The 21533-nt window shown below is 40.2% G+C and overlaps 1 protein-coding gene across 1 annotated transcript in view; it reads right to left on the bottom strand.

The window, feature by feature from the left end:
- Positions 1–8947: 8947 nt before the first annotated feature.
- Positions 8948–21533, bottom strand: part of Tmem64 (transmembrane protein 64) — a 48871-nt gene continuing 36285 nt past the window's right edge. The window contains exon 4 of the mRNA XM_059253888.1: positions 8948–9063. Within this exon, the coding sequence (XP_059109871.1) occupies positions 9017–9063 (47 nt within the window). The 3' untranslated portion in view covers positions 8948–9016. The remainder of the gene's footprint in view (positions 9064–21533) is intronic.

Here is a 21533-nt window from a genome sequence, read left to right as displayed (position 1 = left end):
TTCAAGTAGGGATTCATTACAGCGTTTTTTTATTACAACATGTTTGCATATTAACAGGTTTGGGAATTACAAAGGTTATTTAACAACATTTTCATGCCTACATTGTGTACTCAATCTTAGCCTGCTGTGAGATGTCTTTCTGTATGCTGTGAATTTGTATTGCTCTGATTGGTTGATAAATAAAGCTGCATTGGCCTATGGCAGGGCAGAATAAAGTTAGGCAGTACATTCAAACTGAAGATGAGACAAAGAAGAGCAGACTCCAGGAGTCTCCAGACCACCACCAATGGAACAACAAGATGCCAGCAGACCAGTAACGCCACAGCCACGTGGCAACATATAGATTAATAAAAATAGGTTGAGTTAAGTTATAAGAACCAGCTAGCAAGAAGCCTGACCCATAGGCCATATAATTTGCAATTAATATTAAGCCTCTGAGTGATTATTTTATAAGTGGCTGTGGGACCTCAGGGCCTGGCACGACCTGAGAAACACGGTACCGTGGGGCTGGGTGGGACCAGAGAAATTTATGGCTACATCAACCAAAAGGCTGAAAAAGAACTCATGCCAATACTCTGAAGATACAGAGAAACAAACACCTAATTCTAGTTGGTGGCTGTCTTCTGTGAAGGAGCACTGTCAAAACAAAGTATCGCAATTAGGCTGTTTGAACAACAGAAATCTATTGCTAGAAGTGTGAGATGGAGGTGTGGGCAGAAAAGGGCTCTTCCTGAAAGTACGAGAAAAATCCCATGCGGTATGGTTCTCCCAGCTTCTTACAGCTTGCAGGAGAGCTGGGGTTTCTTAGCCTGAATTCTGAAATGCATTATCCTGAATTTATCTTTCATGTCTACATGATCTTCATCCCGTGCATGTGCATCCCTGTACCCAAATTTACCCCTTTGAGAAGGACACAAGTCATATTGGATTAGTTCCCCATCCTAGTTAACTAATTAATTGTGTTTGCAATGACTATGCTTCCAAATAAGGTTGCAATCTGAGGTAATAGGGTTGAGAACTTCTACACAGATCTTTGGGCAGGAGAAATCACTTCAGCTTTTTGCAGGGCAATGTGAGACAAATATTGTAACAGGGCTATCCAAATACAGATGCAAACCTGGAGTGTTTAGCTGAATGACTGCCATTATGTTATGTTAGGCAAGCTATTTACAAATACTAGTTCATATTTAATTCCTGGCCAAATCTCTTATTACCCACTCACTAGTAGAAAGTCTTACTACTAAAAGCTCATGTATTAGACTCTATGTGAGACACTCAGTTATTTCCCTATCCAAAACTGTGCCTCAATATCCCACAGCTGCCTGGAAGCTTCTCAATGTACTGGATGTTATCAGATGTCCTACAAATATCTGTCACTAGATCATGTGAATGATCAAGACAGCTATACCCTTGTGCAGGCAGGTGACTCCACCTCATGATCCACTATGCATGTCTGCACGAGGAAACCAAGGTACTACGGTGAGGGAAGAAAGATTATCTGTTCCCTTCAGGGATTCTAAGGTTTTCCTTTCAGATGGAAAGTTTTGTTTTTGTTTTTTAATGTGTGACTTCTGAAACAATTCTAGAACTAGAAAACACATGGCATAATAAATGACAACTAAGTAATAAATAAACATCCAACTAATGGGCAGATACATATAAGCGAAAAAGTGCATATCCCACAGTGGAGTGGCCAGCATCCCCAGAAGTGTGAAGCTATGGTGGTAACTCAAAGCCAGGTTGCTACCAGCTTCAGATGTTGCTTTCACACTGCTGCTACTAATCTCAGTCCCACCATCATCACAGTCAACAAAGTGATCTTATTTTCTTGGTGCAAAGATCTGCCTTGTAAAGACTGTGTTCATAGGAAGCCAGGTACTCCTTCGACCCGTCTGTACATCTGGTTAACCATTCAGACTCTGAATTTAAATAGGCCTTCAGTGAATCCTGTCTCTACCACTTACTGATTCTGTGATTCTGTTAAAGTGTTTCCTGCGGTTCTTTGCTGAAAAATGATCCAAATAAAGTATCAACCAATTCATACCATCCTTAGCTTCATGCCAGATTCATAGTCAACACCAGCATATTTCAAGAATTATTGCTTTAATCATCAGTAAAGGTGCAAGAATTATGCTAAGAAATCAATTTGTTAGAGAATTCTTTTGAACTTCTTAAATTTTAGTGTGTGTATGTGTGCATACATGCACACATATATAAGTGTATGCTTGTCCATGTTAGTACACAGCTGTGCAGGCTTGTACCTGTATGTGGAAGCCAGAAGAGAGCATCAGATATTCTTCTATGTCACATTTTGTATATCTTTTTGAGACAGAGTCTTTCCCTGAACCTGAAACTCATGTTTTCTAGACTGAGCACCTGTCTCTGCCCCTCTCAGATCTAGGGTTACAGCTATGCATGGACAAGTGTTAGCTCTCACAATTGCACAGTGAGTACTGTTAACAGCAGAGCCATCATTCTGGACCATGTGTTTTTCCTTTGTATACATTTTTATTTTGTGCATGTATTCGTGTGTGCGCTCAGGTGTATGTGCAGTGTGTGCAAGCATATGTGTTCACATGTGTTCAGGTACATTGTGTGTGAGTATGCACATGTGTGCCCATGTGTGCATGGAGGCCCAAAGTTGATGTTAGGTATCTTCCTCAATTGCTGTCCACTTTATTGAGGCAGGGTCTCTTGCCAAATCTGAATCTCATCGATTCCAGCTGATCTAGCTAGCTAGCTTTTCGAGGGATCCCATGTCTCTGGCTCCCAAGTACTAGGATCACAGACAGTCATCACATCTGCAGCTTTTACATGAGTGCTGAGGATCTGACCTACGGTCTTCACACTTGTGTGGCAAATGCTGACCCATTGAGTCATCTCCCAGCCCTCATTAGAGAATTCTTTATTGGTATGAACTATTCTGACTTGTTATAGTAATGCCTCACTTTTAAAATAAATAAAAACAATTCTTGTATATATAATGAGAAAATTACATAGATGTCAGAATATTATATAAAGAGTGATATTAAAATTTTGTGCACAATACTTCTAAATGGCAATGTGTTACATTATGGTACTGTGTTTCTCTGGGGTGCTAGAGTGGAGTAGTACAAAGAATTTTAACGTGACATCCGTGCTCTGTTCCTACTGTCCTCACTTGGGCTGACAGTGGAGTTGAACTCTGGTAGGGATTCTCAAGGCTGGAGATCACAGTCTGTGAACACAGCTTTCCTAATATGCCTTGGCTCCTCTGAAAGTTTCATCAAAAGAATATTTTTAACTTGACTTTGACTAATAATTTACAGTCATATGTCCTTTATCCAAAGACCGAATTATTAAACCCCGACAGAAGCTAGTTTAGAAGAGAATCCTAAAGTTAATCCTCAAAGAGATATTCTTTTGTTACCTAAAGTCCCTCAATTTGAAGCATTTATGACACTGCCTTTCTTTTCTGTGATTGATGCTTCTGTCTTTAGAAATGGCTTGAATAAACTGGCTAGTCATGAAAGTCTGTGGAAGAAATTGGGGGGAAGTGATACGATAAGGATAAGAAAAGATAAGAACTGTTAATGGCTTCTCATATAAGTTTTGAAGGTTCAAGATATAATTAGCTAAACATATAAGTACAAATAGGACAAGGCTAATGCTCAACCCCAAAAATATCAAAAAGGTTGAAGAAAAGATTAATTCCCTTGGCCTAATTTTTTTCAAAGTGTGTTTCGATTATCAATAGGATCTTCATTGGTGCTCTTTGCAAAACCAAGTATAGCCTATTTTAGATAAGCTTTATCCATTAATATTCTGTATCCTTTCATCCCAGACCATTTCTATCAGGAGAATGGTATTTGAGACAGGAAAATTATTATTGAAGGATTTCTACAGCTTCATAATTAAACTTTTGTGACAGAAATGGAGACTAGAAATGCTTTTATAAGGCTATAGAGACAGTTGGTGTGTGCTGTACAAGCATGGGGACCTGAGTTTGCTCTCCGTTACCCAAGAACAAAGGTGGGACATGGTGGCACACACTTGAAATCCCAGCTCTGGGGAGGTGGAGACAGGCAGATCTGTGACTCACTGGCTATTGAGCGATAACTAGAGGAGGAGCTCCAGACTCATTGAGACACTCTGTCTTAAAAAACACAGAGAGAGATTAAAGAACACAAGATGTCAACCTCTGGCTTCCATACACAAGTGCACTCACATGTACACACATACACACACACACACACACACACACACACACACACACACGTGCACATGCATGCACACACAGAAACACATACCCACACACACTTTTTAAAATAGTCCAGATTCTAAAACTCACTAGAACATGTGACTCCTTATCAAAATCAACTTGAAGTACCAATGGAAGAAAGACAATCCATTGAATAGAGATTGTAAAACTGGAAATGGTCTGCTATAATTATATAATTGGTTTCATTGATGGCATGGCTGCTCAGCATGAAGTCTTGGAAAAGTAAATACAAATGAGGAACTAAGTGAAACTTTCACTGACCATGACAGGAAGTCAATTATTTAAACTGCCTGGCGCGGTGCCTGGGTGCAGCCATGCATTGCCGTCATCAGACACAAGTGCATGGCCCTGTGATCAAGTGGATTAAAGGCAAAAGAAAACGCTCCATACATGTCATATTGAGCGGGACCTTACAGCAGGCAGCACTGAATATTGCAGTATGCACTGGCACAGCCGTCAGGGACTCTACACCTGAGACCTGACAAGATTATACCACGCAGACAAGTCATTTAACTGCAGTAAGCCTCAGTGTTGTCACCGAAGTACCAAAAAGTCTGTGTTCTCAAGTCACAGGACTTCCGACTGGGATTGAATAATATTGAATATGTAAAAGAGCACCATAAACTATAAAACTCTGTAAAATTTTACTAAGCACGTTGTTTACTAGAATTCATTTATAAATGAGCTTTGATATTTACCATCTTTTGTATAATCCAGTAATGCTGTAATGCTATAGATAAAATGCAGTCCACCAATCCAATTTGCTTGTCAATTAACTTTTAAACTCCTCCTCAATAAAATGCTGACTCACCCTTCACACATTGTGTATCTTGTAGAATCAAATTTCACTTTTCTTCAGGGCTCTGAACCGAGCACTGCTGGCCCTTTGAGAATGCAATGCCAACTTCCTAATTTACTTTCAATTAGTGCTTAATTTACTTTAAAATGTGTTACCAATACTTCCCAGTCCTAAGAGTTTCCCAGAGCAGCCAAGAGTATTGGGAACCCACCTCGTTTCTCTTTTGTGAAGCAGTAATAGGTCACATAAAATATTATCCTATTCTGAGCAAACTATCAGAGAGAAAGCTCGAGGCTGCTGAAACCTCAACATCCTTCCGTGGCCAACCAAAAGCACTGATCATTTCCTCCTCAGCAACCTCGAGAATGAGGAGCTGAAGCATCTGCTTCAAAGCACTCAGGCTGGGTAGATAGGTAGCACTTCCTCACAACTGAATGTAGCAATGAACGGTAAACAAACAAAAGATGCTTCTGCTTGTATTCCCCCATCAGTCATTGGTACCTCAGTTAAAGTAAATTATTAACATTTCCAGTAACATAACCAGTAGGATACTTACTTCTTCATTTAGAAATCCTTAAAAGGCAAGTGATACCTTTATATAAAAAATCCACATTTTGGGCTGGAGAGATGGCTCTACAGTTAAGAGCACTGGCCACCCTGGCAGCTCTTTGAAAGGACCCGGGTTCAATTTCCAGCACCCACAATTGTCTGTAACTCCAGTTTGGGAAAATGTGGTATATTCTCACACAGACATACGTGCAGGCAAAACCCCCTGTACATTTAAAAAAAAAATTATTTCCAGCCAGAATTTTCCTATTTATTGCAAATCTAAAGTAAGTATCTGAATACTAAGAAGGTGATAAACCTACTGTGCTATGCTTTGTAAGGCACATTCCTAAGAAGACATTAAAGACAATAATAACACTAGAGGCAACAGAAAATGGTGATAAAAATAAACCTTGAAGACGGTGCCTCTTTTAAGGCCTTCTGTCTGTTTTGTTTAAGTCTGTTTGGGCAAAGAGAGTCACAGAGGTCAGTAATACAGATCCACAAAAGAATCAGACATATCCAAGTATGCTTGAGTCAACTAACTGGAATAAGATGTGAATATGAATTTGCGATATAGAAAAATGGATAATGACTGGTTATAATGCATGGCCTGTTTTTGCAATTAAACAAAGTCAAGGCATAAAACAAGTAAGTCAGTAGTATTTTTGCATTTATAATAAAATATTCTATTGAGAGCAGGATGTCTCTATCCTTTCTCTGGAATGAATGTAAAGACAGAGGCTTAGGTAGGTGGAAAGAGATCAGGAGCCAGGGAGAAGAGAGATAGGGAGCTGCCTCAGCAGTTAGGTGGACCTGCCATGCAAGTCTGACTCATCTGTAGAGAAGGACAGAGAGGAGAGGGTGGGATCCTGGAAGGTTACTATGGTCAATGGCCAGTGTACAATAACTATATGTCAACCACAAAATAATGGTAATGAATCAAGTATCCTGAGGGCCGGGGAGAAGGCTCAGTACCTAAGAGCACCGGCTACTTTTCCAAAAGACATCAGTTTGATTCCCAGCACCCACATGGCAGCTCATACAGCTTGTAACTCCAGTTCCAGATGATCTAATGCCCTCTTCTGGCTTCCATAGGCATCAGGACCATGTGTATTATACAGACTTATATGCTGGCCAAACACTCAAACAATATGATAATAAAATAAGTATTTAAAAAGCACCAAATATCCTACCAAATCCTGTCTCATCTAAAATTTGTTGGCCTTGCACAAGTCTCCCAGTGCCTTCCTACCCTGTGTTCAGTAGCACTCCCAGCTGCCACTTACTAGGTCAGTTTTGTAACAGTGCTCAGAAAACCAGGATTAGCAAGGCTAACAAACAGAAAAGATGGGAAGAGAAGGGGAAAGAAAAATAAAGTGGGAAAACAGCTGATTTAAGTGGTAATAGTGAAGTGCTTAAGACAGGTCACAGAGCTCCAAGTGTTGATAAGGAAAGAGGACAGAGCTACATAGATACCACTGTGGCAGCCTCTACATAACCCACAAGGGAAACCGGGCTGCAGTCATTCATTATTTCTCCACCTAAACATGGGTCCAGGGAATGGAGATCAGCTATGACAAACTGGGGCTGGAAGACAGACATCGAAACAAGTGACTGGTGAAGGTTGAAAGAAAAGAGGCCAGGATTCCATAAAGGGCACTAGAGAAGCAGCTCTTACGAGTTGGAGGGAGGTAAACTACATCAGCTGAGACAGAACATGTGCACGAGGGAACGAGCAGGCCAGGCAAAGACTGGGGAATGAGCTCATCTGACAGAGTAAGTGGACTGGGTAACCATCTGTGGGGAAGGAGAGTGTTAGCACAGAAGTGAGGTAGCTCAACCTTGGAGGAGGCAGTAGGTGAAGAGGAGGGTGGAGGGGACCCTCAGGTCTATGCATATGCAGCAAGAGCCACTGAAATGATAACTAACTGCAAACAATTGAAACCGCTTACCAATGACTGTCATTTACGTATACATTTACTTCTAAATTAGAAGCAATTAAGATAATTAAGACTAGAAGATAATTTAGACATTTGCAAGGACCCATGGACCCAGCTGTGGCTTTTAATTATCATTACCTTTCCATGGCGATGAATCCAGCCTGTCCTGAAAATGCTCTTGGAACTTAGTCACCTGGCAATGGTTCTATGGCTTAACTTTTTCTCATGGAAACGGTCTTTTAAAAAAATTTCTGAGCTGGGCAGCGGTGGCACCTGCCTTCAATCCCAGCACTCAGGAGGCAGAGCCAGGCAGATCTCTGTGAGTTCGAGGCCAGTCTGGTCTACAGAGTGAGATCCAGGACAGGCACCAAAACTACACAAAGAACCCCTCTCCCCCAAAAAAAGCTTTTGCAGGCTGGAGAAATGGCAGATGTTGGGAGTGCTGATTGCTCTTCCAAAGGACCCAAGTTCAGTTCCCATCACCCATATCCCATGATAACAACCTCCTGTAACTCCAGCTCCAGGAAACTGATGCCCACTTCTAGACTCCTGAGGCACCCAAACACACATGGCATGCAGTCACACAAACACATAAATGAAATTTAAAATAAGCCTATTTTAAAAGGCTATTTCAGCAGGTACCATATGGGTATGTATATACACAGGTATACTTATATTTTATGTGTATATAATGTTATAATACATAAATATAGGCATAGTATTCTATATAAGTAATATATTTTACTTATTTTAGAATATTTTTGCATAATTTATTTTATTGTATATGTATGGGTGTTTTGCCTGCATGTACATCTGTGCATCATTTGCATGCCGTGTGCCCTCTGAGGGCAGAAGAGGACATCAGATTTCCTGGAACTGGAGTTACAAATGGTTGTGAGCTGAGATATGGGTGCTGGGAATTGAACCCAGGTCCTCTGGAGGAACAGCCAGTGCTCTTACTCATTGAGCCATCTCTTAATCATATATATACATATATATATATATATATATATATATATATATATGATTAAGAATAATTAACAGTAGGGTTATTAAAATCAAAATTCTACCAGAACAGCAGCTTCTTAAAAGCTGCATGTTCACTCTTGGGACCATAGTGATGAGACTCATGGTATCTTCTAACAGGTGATCCCTATTGATTTATTTTTCATTGTCAAGCTCTACATAGGAGGCATTTCATTTTTGATATGGAGAAATAAACACTAGGTGTGTTTTGTGTGTATGGAGCTGAGAATTTAACTTAGGGCCTCATGTGTGCACTCCATCATTGAGTTATACAACCAGTTCTTTATCTCTTAATATATAGGTACATCTTCATATGGAGTTAATCAATGTCCTTACTATATAGATCACAAAAGAAAAATCCCAACCACACAATTCACAGAGTCACCATTTATTCCTGTATGGATTCAACAGGTTATGCCGCTGTGTCCTTCACAAGGAATTTCAAACGTGTACAGTGGTGTGGCTTTCCCGAAGCCTTATGTTTCTCGCTGCAAGGAACACAAAAGAACAGGTAAGTTAGTATTTTAAAATTAACCCCAAGGGCTTTGGTGAGAGCAAAATCAAAAGGTTAAGAGGTTAAAACGTACAAGAAAAATAACCATCACTTACAGCACTCTGAACACCCCTTTAAAGGAATCCCACGCTATCATCTTTCCCGGATTGGGTAACTGTACCTGCACAGACCACGGAAGACCTTGTGTGGGAGGCTGATTGTCGATGCTCAGGTTGGACGGGTTTTGACCTAGCTCTATCATTTACCAGAAGATGTTAGGTAATTACTCAACTTGGTTTTTATAAAATGTTTAAGAACAGCATCAACAGTCTAGGATTCCTGGGCAAATTAAAAATGCATATATTGTTAATATTTAAATCTTATAAATACATTTAAATATAATGTATTTAGATTCAGATTTCTATGGTTCTCCAATGTCAGTGTAGATGAACCCACTGTAAATACTCAAAGGAAGAGAAGTGTGCAGGACCTTAATATCCCATTTTGTTGCAGAAAAGTGTAGATTAGAGCACTGCTATTTTTTTCTTGCTCTGTGTCTTATTATGTCTTATAGAATGTTTGTCTTCCCTGTTGACTACAGTTTCCTTTCAAGGTCTTTTTGAAGAGTCCTTGTCATTTCTCTTAAGAGTCAAAGCTATAAAAAGAGCTCTCAAACCTGCTCTGCAGCAGGAGGCAGAATCCGAAGGGCCAAGGGTGAGGTTAAAAAAGCACAAATGAGTTGCAAGGTACTGGTTTCTACCAAAAGGTTTTCTTAGGCCAGGCAGTGTGCTTGAGTCTGGTCCGGCCTGGCGAGCTGACAATCTTTATCAGGAGGAAAGATCAGTTTTCTAGTACAGAGCCAGCAAGTTGTGAAAGAAATAAGCAGCCGTCTGAAGGTTGGAGAAGGTGGGAGAAAGAACAGCAACCCACTCACACACTTCCCTGAACTCAGTGCAGGCCTGTCTGCCTTTCTTACAGGCCACCCACTGTGCAGGCGCTTTTCACCACATCCCTTTATCCTCATATTTTACAGATGAAGCCGTCAAGGTTCAGAAATCATAAACTGCTTATCTAAGATTGCTTAAAGCGCCACCGTATAAGAGAACATTTGTTATTTTTGGTGAATTATCACAATCTGGGTCACGAGCACCAAAAGGAGGATGTGCCAAGAAGTGAGCCAAGGGGAGAGTCTGACCCTAGGTTTTTAAGTGGCACATGCAGGACACTGCACTTGACCCATAGAGCCACGCTTGAGTTGAAAGCTCATTGTAATAAAGAAGTGAACCCCCTGAGGTGTTACGCAGGTGATCCATTACCACACAAACAAGTTCCACTGGTAGGTGCTGGATTATTATCTGATCACAGTCCTTGCTTTGGTCCAGGACCTAACAGCAATGTGTGGTGCTGAGGAAACTGTCAGGGAAGCAGCTCTCTGAGCTCAGATGCATGACAAAAAGAAACATACAATTATTATACATCTGTTAGAAGTTTATTTTAAATGGAGCTTTTTCTGAATAATCAATTTAATCTCGATTTTGTTTTCATAGCACACAAGAAACATTTGTGCCTCGTTGGCAGCGACTTTGTTTGCTTCCTGACCAAAAACTGTCTGGCACTTCGGGAGAGCAGAAAAGAGACTAAGCAGGAAAAGCTGCTGTACTCAGACAGGGAACGCTGTCCTCATCCACAGTACAAGCATCGCAGACTTTAAGTTGTCTTCCCGAAAGGTTTTCTGATTATCTCTGCTCTCCTAAGAAACAAGCCAACACCACCAAAACACCACTTCAGGCTGGCGGGTGGCTCATCCGGGGACGATGCTTGCCTTACAGATGTGATAGCAGAGTGTAGCCTCCAGAACTGACTCCTGGAACTTGTCCTCCGACCTCCACACATGCTCCTCGGCATGCGCATGCCTGCACTCACACACATCCACACACAAAATAAACGAATATAAAAGCTAAACAACGAAGGAGGAGTAAATGTATCCTCTTTTCCCGTTGTTCGCTGCCGTGCCACTTCAAGCACGGGGTGGCATTTTTTAAAACTGATCTCGAGACTGAACTTCCATAACAGTTTTGGGTTTGCTCCTGTGTCATATCCTGCTTCTGAAATTATGGGCTGTTCTCCCAAGTTGTCCGATGAGTGATCTACTCCTCTGGTAAGCCGAGGGCCCACCATGGACAAAATCACTCTGGAAGCCTGAAGATCAACTCTCTTGCCACCAAGGGAAAGCTTGCTTGACTAGGATTCCAGTTCCTGAAAAATCAGAGCCAAGACCCAGCAGAGCTTCTGACCTTAAGAATGTTGGTCTTTGTTCTGGGAAGCCCTGGCATACAGGAAGCCCGATGTCCAATCCCCACCAGTTTATTAGAAGGTGACTACTGACAGGACAACATCTTCGTGTTCCACTTCTCATTTATTCAGTGAGTATTATGCAGCAAATGACCCAAGGACCTGAATAAAAGCGCCATACTTCTGTAAGTGGAGTGCTCAAGACAGAAACCATTATGGGAGCAATGGTCCAGACAGAAGATGTGAAGGGAGGTTCCGGGGGAGGGGTAGTTGGTGTGTTGAGAGCATCAGGCTGACCAGTCAAGTTGGTCTCTTGTTTCCTACATACCTATACATCAGCAAAGAATTAGCTTATGTTCCCCATCTCTAACACACCCTTCTGATTCCTCTTCCTGGAGCTCTTTCCTTCACAATAGCCCATGGTTATCAAGACCTCGAGGCTCACAACCTCAGCAACAACTTTGTTTCCCCTTCTAGGGTATTTGGCCAGTACTCAGGGTGGCAGACTCAATGACCAACAGTCAGAGGTACTGAGATGGCCACTGCCAGGAAAGAAGTTGGGTTGAGCATGTTTAAATGAATAGCACTCTGATGAAGTAAATCTATTGTAACGAGTTTTTAAATTTATTTACTTAATTATTTATTGCCTTTGACTTATCTACCACAGGTTCTCCTCTTTATTAGGAAGCTTCTGTTAAGGTCAAAATCTGGAAAACCACAAACCATGCTTCCAGATGAGCTCCAGTAGTTTCTGCATTGCAAATAAATCATTTTTATCACAACAACAACAACAAAAAAAAAAACACTAGAGGGAAATGTTTGTGCGTCACTACACGTTTACTTAAACCACTTGAGATTGCCAGTTGGGTACCCTTGGGCTGTTCCTATGGTGCCCAGGGATTGCCAACTATTCTATCTTCCATCCCAGGTACCAAAGTGATGTGAGGTCCCTAACTTCTCTTTGGGCTACTCAAGGACTCTTAAGTAACCCAATTCATTTCTTATATGATTGTCTTCATCATGCTTGCCAGTACTACTTCTTTATAGGGCATTCCCTCATGAACCCTTGCAAACCTCAGGACTGAAACCTAAACACTTGCCAGTTCTGACTAACTAGGAAGCATTTGGTCACAAAATAGTAATATATATATGTATGTATATAATCCCAGCTTTAGTGATATAACGACTCTAGTTGAAATCTAGCTAAGGTGTGTGTGTCTGTGTGTGTGTGTGTGTGTGTGTGTGTGTAAAAGGCAATCAACATCCTGATTATCAGTTAAGAATAACCAACATGCAGCATAAACAAGATACCCATGGAAGAAACTATTACTCTCAGCTCTTGAGCCACATGTAATGTACATATGTAATTTCCATATGTAATACTTGTGCAGGAGGAAAAACAAAGAAAGCTGTAAGAATGAATGAAAGACATCCCTTGTTAGAGGACTGCTGAATCTGAACATTTAGTGTCAATGGCAGATTAGGAAACATGTTTCATGGATTTCTAAATGTTTTCTCCCTTCTAGCGTGGTCGCTGGCTGGACCCTTCCATATTGTGGCATAGGCATTTGTAGCATCATTTAAATGTGCGATGCTACTCCCAGGCCTACGGCCCTGGGCTCTAGGTCCTCCCAGAAGGGCAGGCTGAGGTGACAGACTTGGAGATGTGTTTGCAGCACATTCAGGATTGAGAAGCTCTACCACCAGAAGCGGGAAAGCAGAGGTCCTCAACTCAGCTTAAAGTATCTTCCAAAGCACTTCCTAGTTATGATGCTCACCATTCCTGTAAAGTACTTGCGGTTCTGCCTGAACCAAAGTGGGAGCTCAAAACATGTTAGACATTACACCGCATTCAAACCCCAGAACTATCTAAGCCAGACTCTCTTGAATAAGCCAGATCAGCTGCTGTGGAAAGAGGGATTCCTTTTCCCGAGAGATGAGGGGGGCAGCTGTCACTACAGAAAACACTGCACTGTTACCATGGAAATACCCATGCCCTGCTCCTAAAGACAGCTTCACAGCTACACACATACATTTTTCCAAAAATAATTCTAGAAAACAAAATTCCAATGAGTAGACAGAATCTAGCTTACACAATTTACAGCACAGATGTCTATTCCAGAAATGACTTCATTTTCTATATTCAAATTGTCCTTTAAATTATTATTTTGGCCATAGTAGCATTTTCCATCATCAAAAAATAACACAAGATTTGCATTTCAATAACAAAATATGAAAAATTGGTATCTTTTAATGTGAATTTAATTAGGTTAAAAGAAAATTTTACTTACAAATTAAACAGAATGCCTAATATTAATGTAAATATTTAATTAGTGGGAGCTTAATTGTCTAGGTGTTTGACATAATTAACATTATTTAGTCAACCTGTATGTTCTATAGTAAGACAAGTTCAATTAGAAAATTACTTCCTACTAAATAAAATTGAAACATATATTTGATAGACGAATTCTATTGTAATTTGAGTTTACAATAGTTTCAAAAAGGAATTTGCCACAAAGGGATTTCATTGTAATTTTACTCTAGGATAATATAGAATTCAATAAATACAAAAGGAGATTCAAATGACAAATTTTCAACATTAATTTATAAAGGTACTTAGTCAAAAATATTTTAAAACTACATTTACAGTCAACATTTCTTTTTAAAAATTTTATATTTTTTTAAGGTACCATTATGACTTCTTCGACAAAGCATGTTTTTATGTTTCTTCTCCCTTCCACTTCCCCACCTCTCCTGCTCTGTCTCTCCCTTTGTTGCCCCATACTGGTATTATTTATGGTGAAAGGTAGAAATAAATTCATGGACTTGAAGAAGGAGTTTGTAAATGTTTAGTAAGATTTATCCAAATCTGCTTTGAGTGATTTACTCTACACGTATGAGACAACGTTGCTGTGGATATTGCTCTGTATAAATAAAACATGATTGGCCAGTAGCCAGGCAGGAAGTATAGGCGGGACAAGGAGAGAGGAGAATTCTGGGAAGTGGAAGGCTGAGGCAGGGAGACACTGCCAGCCGCCGCCATGACAAGCAGGATGTGAAGATGCCAGTAAGCCACGAGCTACATGGCAAGGTATATGGGTTAATTTAAGATAGAAGAAGTAGATAACAAGTAGCCTGCCACGGCCATACAGTTTATAAGTAATATAAACATCTGAGTGATTATTTTATACGTGGGTTGTGGGACTGCGGGAGCTTGGTGGGACCTGGAGAGAAGCTCTCCAGCTACACAACGTTCATTTCATCTTGGCACAGTTTCATCTGGGAACATTAATACATTGGTGTCGTCTTAATCGCAAAGACATCAAGCCAGAGTGCTTATACAGTAGTGACTTTTAAGTTCCGTAAAATGCAAAGGTGTGCATTTTATGTGAGTAATGTTTACCCATCACAGAATTTCCTCCCTGCCCTGGTTTTTAAGTGATATATACATGCAAAAGTCAAGTTAAAGAAGAGCACTTTAAATATGCAAGAATCAAACTAGAAGGATCAAAAGCTAATTTTAAACAGTTTTTTTTCTGAATTCTTTTAACAGAAGGCAAAAATAGTAAGTGAAATATTTCTTATTTTAATACTAGAACCAACAGACAATGTATAAATTATTAAGAGCTCAGTGTTTGCCTAGCTGGTATGAGGCCCAGGGTTAAATCACAAAAAGAAAGAAAAAGAAATCACTAACATATTCTGTATCAATTATGCAGTTCATTTATACAAATTCAGAAATCATTGAAGCAAATGTTTGATCATTTGGAATTCATTAAAATAATGTGAACATCCAGTTCCATTAAGAGTGCTCAAGGTTTTAAAATACTGTTTGGTGGGATATTATTTTATGGTAAGTGGTATGTTTTCTCATTTTGAAAAAAGTCTGTCCACATATCTAATATAAATCACTTGTTTGTGAACTATAAAAATGTCTGGCATGAAAGTAAATTTTCAAAAATAAGCACTTAAACTACTAAAAAAATACAAGCACATTTTTGTCTTTTCACATGTATGATATGTCATGTGGGTGCATATGTATAGGCATTTTTGTGTGTGGGTACATGTGTATATGAGTTTGTGTGTGTGTGTGTGTGTGTGTGTGTGTGTGTGTGTGCAGATGCCTGAAATTGATCTGAAGTTGATGTGCAGAATCTCTATTATTCTTCCACTTTATCCTCTGAGGCAGGGTATCTCCATCAAACCCAGAGCTTGTTGATAGGGCTAGTCTCATTGGCAAGCTTGCTCCAGGGATCCCAGCTTTGCCTTCCATAGCTGGAACTACAGGCAGGCCTCCATGTCCACCCAGCATTTATGTAGGTGGGATCTGAACTCCAGTCCTCTCGCTTGCATGGCAAGGGTTTAACCACTGAGCTATCTCCACAGCTCCCTCAAAATATTAATTTTCTCAGGTGGAAAGATGTCACAGGTGGAAAGTGGCAAAGAGCACTTGATACTCTTGCAGAGAGCTGAGGTTTGGTTTCCAACACCCACGTGGCAACTCATGACCCTGTGGAACTCCAGTTCTAGACAATTCAATACCCTCTTCTGGCCTCTGAAGACACCAGGCATACACTTACACACATAAACACAAAACACCCATACACATGAAATAAGACTAGATTTTTAAAATTAAAAGTTAATTTCTAAACCCTAATGAGCATATTCATTATACTGAATTCTAAAAGATCCCTTGTTGAGGTCATTAAAAATATCAGTTTCTAATATACTCAAAAGAAAATGATAAGGTTTTGCTTTTGGTAATTCATAAAAAGCAATATCCTTAGTATGGCATAGTTGTAAGCATTAATTGACAAGCCTGACATTTCCATCATATATAAAAAGTGAATGTGATTTACTGTCAACATTTCTGAATGTTTACTAAATCATATTCTACTTATAGAAGGCGATATTAATTTCACTTCAGTAGGTCAGTCAATATTTCTAGTGTACCCACTAGGTACTGGTCATACAATGGTAGGATAGAAGGCAATATTAATTTCACTTCAGTAGGTCAATCAATATTTCTAGTGTACCCACTAGGTACTGGTCATACAATGGTAGGATAGAAGGCGATATTAATTTCACTTCAGTAGGTCAGTCAATATTTCTAGTGTACCCACTAGGTACTGGTCATACAATAGTAAGCAGAAGAATAGGACAAATGATTCAGAGAGAGCAAGGTGGCTATAATTGAGTACGCATTGGGGGTATCTCTTAAGATGCCGTGAAACACTTCCATATATGTCTCTGTTGAGCACTACCTGGGGTCCCCAGTTTCCTCCACGGAAGGTAAGAAAAGCAACTGTGCCCCAGCTACTGGCAAGGAAAGGTTTTGCCCAGGTGGCTTCTTTTGTTCTGCGTGATTGTAACTATAAACGCTGTTCACGTAACTGAGCACATGGCTAACACTGATTTCACTGTTAGGGTTTTGGAGGACTGGGGGATAAGAGTTCTATGCATACTCACAGAGTTAAAGAACACAGACCTAGGGGGCTGCCAGGGCCAAGTCTGCTTAGTGAAGCCTCCACTCCCGAGTTAACAAGCAAGCTGAGAGAGAGAGCACATTCTGCTGACCCGACAGACCATCTAAAAGTCCTCAGGTCTGCTGATGTCAACTCTCCCTGGAACTCTCTGGACAGTCTTGGATAGGAGTTACACAAAGGACACATCGTGCAGTGCAGAAAAACAGACCCTTTGTCACTAAGAATGTCAGTGGCAGCTTCCTCTTCCCCTCCTACTGACAGGGTACCAGGTCATGAATCCCTACAGCCCTGGGAAGTGTCGTTTCCACACCTACTGAGAGTTTTCTACCCACTGGTTAATGTGGTACCAGCAACGGTCCATCACTTATCTTTATTTTTAGCATTTTAAGCTACTTTGATTTAACTTGTGTACTGGCAACCATAAAACATTTAAAAACAATGCACCTGTTTTGTATTTTTCTTGAGACACAAATCACTTACAATTTTAAAAATAAGACTTTTGTGAAAGAAAACTTAAGTGGCCTCATACGTGTTGTACCCTTAAGAACATTCTCACAGCTCTTTTCATGATCACATGGATGGTTGGTAGAAGGTGAGTAGAAAGACTGCTTCCCCTTTTATGTATGTAATAAAGCAAATGGCTGCCTGTTTGTAACTCTAGGAAGCCTCTAATGAGCCTCCAGAGAAACAGTTAATTCCCAAAGCTTCTTCAAGGGCTGAGCCTATTTATGTGCACATTTAAAACCGGCTTAGAGCTTATCTTTGCTGTTCCGGCTGCCTTTACTTCAGAGTACTTCAGGGATGGAGACAGGACTGGTCGGCTCCCCCAGGCTGAGGGCCTCTGCACTGCTCAGAGAAGCGGACAGACCCAGCCCTGGCCATTTCCCTTCCACTGTGCAGTCCCTCTTCTCCAGCGCTGTACAAGCCCGGGCTGGATGAGAATTCTTTAACTTTGTCTCTGCTTTGCCGTTTCTCAGTGACCTGTAAATGTTGGAGGTGGCCAGGTTCTGATGTGCAGGCTTCCGGCTCTAAGGCTTAGGCTCTGAAATGTATACTTCTAAGATTTCCATTTCACTTCCAGACCCTTATTACTAGATGCCTACTAATATCTCCTCCTGGATGTCTAACAGACTTCTTCATTCTAGCACACCCAACCCAGCGCTGCTCGCTTTTCTCCCCAATTCATTCCCGTCTCCCTTACTAAATTGTGGGCACCCACTCAGTTGCTCAAGACAGGAACAAAAGCAAACACTATCTCCAGTCTTCACCCTTTCCCGAAATCCCATGTCCAGTTTGTTAAAGATTTCTGTCAATGATTTCACTGGGATCTACGTACTTTGGAATTTCTTTTTGCTCTCTCTAGCGGCTGGCCTTCGCTCTCGTCTAGACACTGAAAACAGCCTTTTAACTGCTTGCCGACATTTCTTTGTCTCCTTATGATCCATCCATTCTCCACAGTCCACCAGACTGACTTTGGACAAGATTTTCACATTGACAGTGAGGTTGCAATAATAGTGAGAGATGTGGGTTTTTTTCTGAGTCATTTCAAGCATGATAATCCCATCTTTGATCCTGAGTCTGTCAGTCTTTCTTCTGCCTTCAAATCCATAAATAAACACTAGTACATTATTGTTACTTAACACAAAGAGCCTGTCCAAGCTTTCCAGTCATCTTAATAATGTCTCTGATGACTAAAGATTCTATTGGGGCCACATATTGTGTTTAGATGTCATGACAGGCAGTTGTCATGTCTCTTTAGGATCCTTCAAGATGCAGTGGTTTCTATTTTTATTTTAATGTCAAACTTGGCACTTTTAAACTACTACCTTTTTATTTTCTATCACTATCTCAGTTTGTGCCTTGTATTTCCTCATGAAAATATTCATATTATACATTAGTAAAAAAAATAATCCACGAAGTGGTGCTTTTCCCCTCCTCACTGCATGCATCATATGGTTGTATCAGTTCAAGTCTTCAAGAAGTAGATGGTAAGGCAGCGTAAAGACCATGATAGGTTAGTTATGCATACATCTGTAAAGGATGCGGGGGAAGAAGCAGGAGGGAGTAGGCAGGAGAGTGCCACATGGTCTGTAATAAGAAGGAGGAAATAGACTGCAGCACAGTTCTGAGAAAGCTTCACACTGGCTGATGGGGCACCTCCAAGCAAAGCGGCCTGATAAAGAAATGCAGCAGGAATGAGTAGGCTCAGCACCTGCTCCCTCAGCATGCTCAGAGATTGGCTGGAGCATCCTAGGAAAAGCATGACCTCAGAATTCATGGGGACAGACTGATGTGTCAAGCATCTATGGCTTCCACAACATATTCTGTTACCAGGTCATGTTCGTGGCCACCATACACTATTTCTGGCAATGTCCCCTTGATGGGCTGTGGTAACAGCTCAGTTGGATTGGTGGCGGCAGAAAAGTGAGCTGTGACTATCATTTTGCTCCTCAAATTGTCCCAGATGAGATACTGGCTCCTGTGTCTTCCTGAGGTGTCATTAGCATTCTTTAACACCTTTTTACTCTCAGTACAAAACAGGTCCAGACTCCACTTGTTCTTTCCTTGCCCCAGCCCTAGGGTTACCCATTTCTTCAAAGACCACCAATTACTTTTAGTTAAATGACATATTAAAACCAGCATCTGGATACTAGGTGACATTATTACTATTGTAGTATCTTTGCTCCCAGGCCCTCTCAATGAACAGAGCCTAAACAAAATCTATTATCTATCATCTATATCTGTCTATATATTTACATATATATATACCTATCTATCCATCATCTATCTTGTATCTATTGTCTGTCTTTAGAAACTAATGATACTAAAATTGTAAACCAGCTGGCTCATTTTAAGTTTCCTGCTTTTCCTGTTTGTAACTCCTTTCTCTCATAGTGAGAAACAGGCCTTCCTCTTTACTTAGTGCATTTCAGTCCACCTGCATAAAGACCTCATCTGGACCCTACCAATGTTGTGCCACTCCTCGACCAGCTCTCTGCCTTCACCTGGGACACAGCTGCATCCCACCTCAAATCATCTTAGAAACACAGTTCTGAGACAACTCGTCCTTGCTGCAACAAATGGTCCAATAATGTTACCAAAAATGGATTTAATGCTAGCATATGTACAACAAACAAACAAAAAACTAAGGAAAACAATAACTAAGAGAAAAATGCCAGATAAGTGGAGAGGCATGGAAGATATTTGTTGACTGAAATATTTAGTACATAATTGCATAACATATATGTGTTGAGAGCTGTCCTAGAAACAGGATATGAGGCAGTGAAAGGAAAAGAGACACAAATCCAAGAATAACAGAAGTGCTAAATAGAGAATTCACAGAAGCATAATTACTGATGAAATTATAGCAGGAGATACGTTTAGAGATATTAAAGAAAAAACAGACGAGAATTCATCCTGTTAGAGAAGTAAGAAAATAAGCAGAAGTCAGGATTGAAATATGTTGTGGATGATGGCACAAACCTTTAATACCAGCACTAGGAGATAGAGGCAAGTATATCTCTGTGAGTGAGTTTGAGACCAGCCTGGTCTATATATTAAGTTACAGGCCAGCAAGAGCTACAATGGTGAGAACTTGTCTCTAATACACACACACACACACACACACACAGAGAGAGAGAGAGAGAGAGAGAGAGAGAGAGAGAGAGAGAGAGAGAGAGAGAGAGAGAGAGAGAGAGAAACCCAAATCACACTAACAGATCAAAAATGTTATGTGAATATTATTAAATGTCAATGATGGATCATAGAATTAAGTGGAAAACATACAACTATATAGACTTTTTAGGGGAAAATGTAAGAAACTATCAATACATATAACAATTTCAGTGTGTATCACAAAAAAAACACATTTAGTGGACAAAAGTTATTCCAAGATTGCATACTGTATCATGACATTAACATAATATTCTCAAAGTAACAAACTTCAGAGTTAGAGAGTGAGTTCCTAACTGCCAGGGATACAGGAGAGGTTGGAGACAGGAGTGGACACACTTATCACAGAGCATCCTAGGGGGGGCTTTTCTTGTTGTTATACAGGTGTTCTGTATCTCTTCTGTATCAAGGTCAGCCTCCTGGCTGGGATATGGTCCAGAAGTGCAGTAAGATGTTCCTGTTGAGGAACATTCTGTCTCTCTGCATGACTTATTACAGCCACAAGCAAATTTACAAGAATCTTAAAATTAAAAATTACATCAAGCATCTGTAGCTGTTAAGTAGGTAAAGTTAAAAGCATTTTATATTTGTAACATTTAGTGCTGAAGTATATGCTATAAAAATTTCTACCAATGAGATCAAGGGTAGGAGAGGATCTGAAAAGAGTTGGGGGAGGGAAAAGAATATGATCAAAGAATATGATCAAAGTATATTGTATGAAATTTCCAAAAAATAAACACATAAAAAAGAGCTTCTAGACTGAAGCAGCTAAGTATTTATGTTAAGTATTGTGAAACTGAAAGATAAATAAAAACTCTATGACTAGAATCTATATAATTACTGATAGAAACTAGTAATTACAAATATTCATAGAAACACAAGGAAGGCTACTAATTACTAAATACGATAAAAACTGATGAGAAAAATGCTTCTAATTAACTAATGATGAAGAATGCAGGAACACAGAGCATTGCCCAAGGTCCTGAGAGTATTTCCACTTCTTAAATAGGGGCTG

Source organism: Peromyscus eremicus, chromosome 2 (genome assembly GCF_949786415.1).
Source record: "Peromyscus eremicus chromosome 2, PerEre_H2_v1, whole genome shotgun sequence".
Classification (NCBI taxonomy): domain Eukaryota; kingdom Metazoa; phylum Chordata; class Mammalia; order Rodentia; family Cricetidae; genus Peromyscus; species Peromyscus eremicus.
Note: the sequence above shows the minus strand (reverse complement) of the source record. Positions and strands in the feature narration are given on the sequence as shown.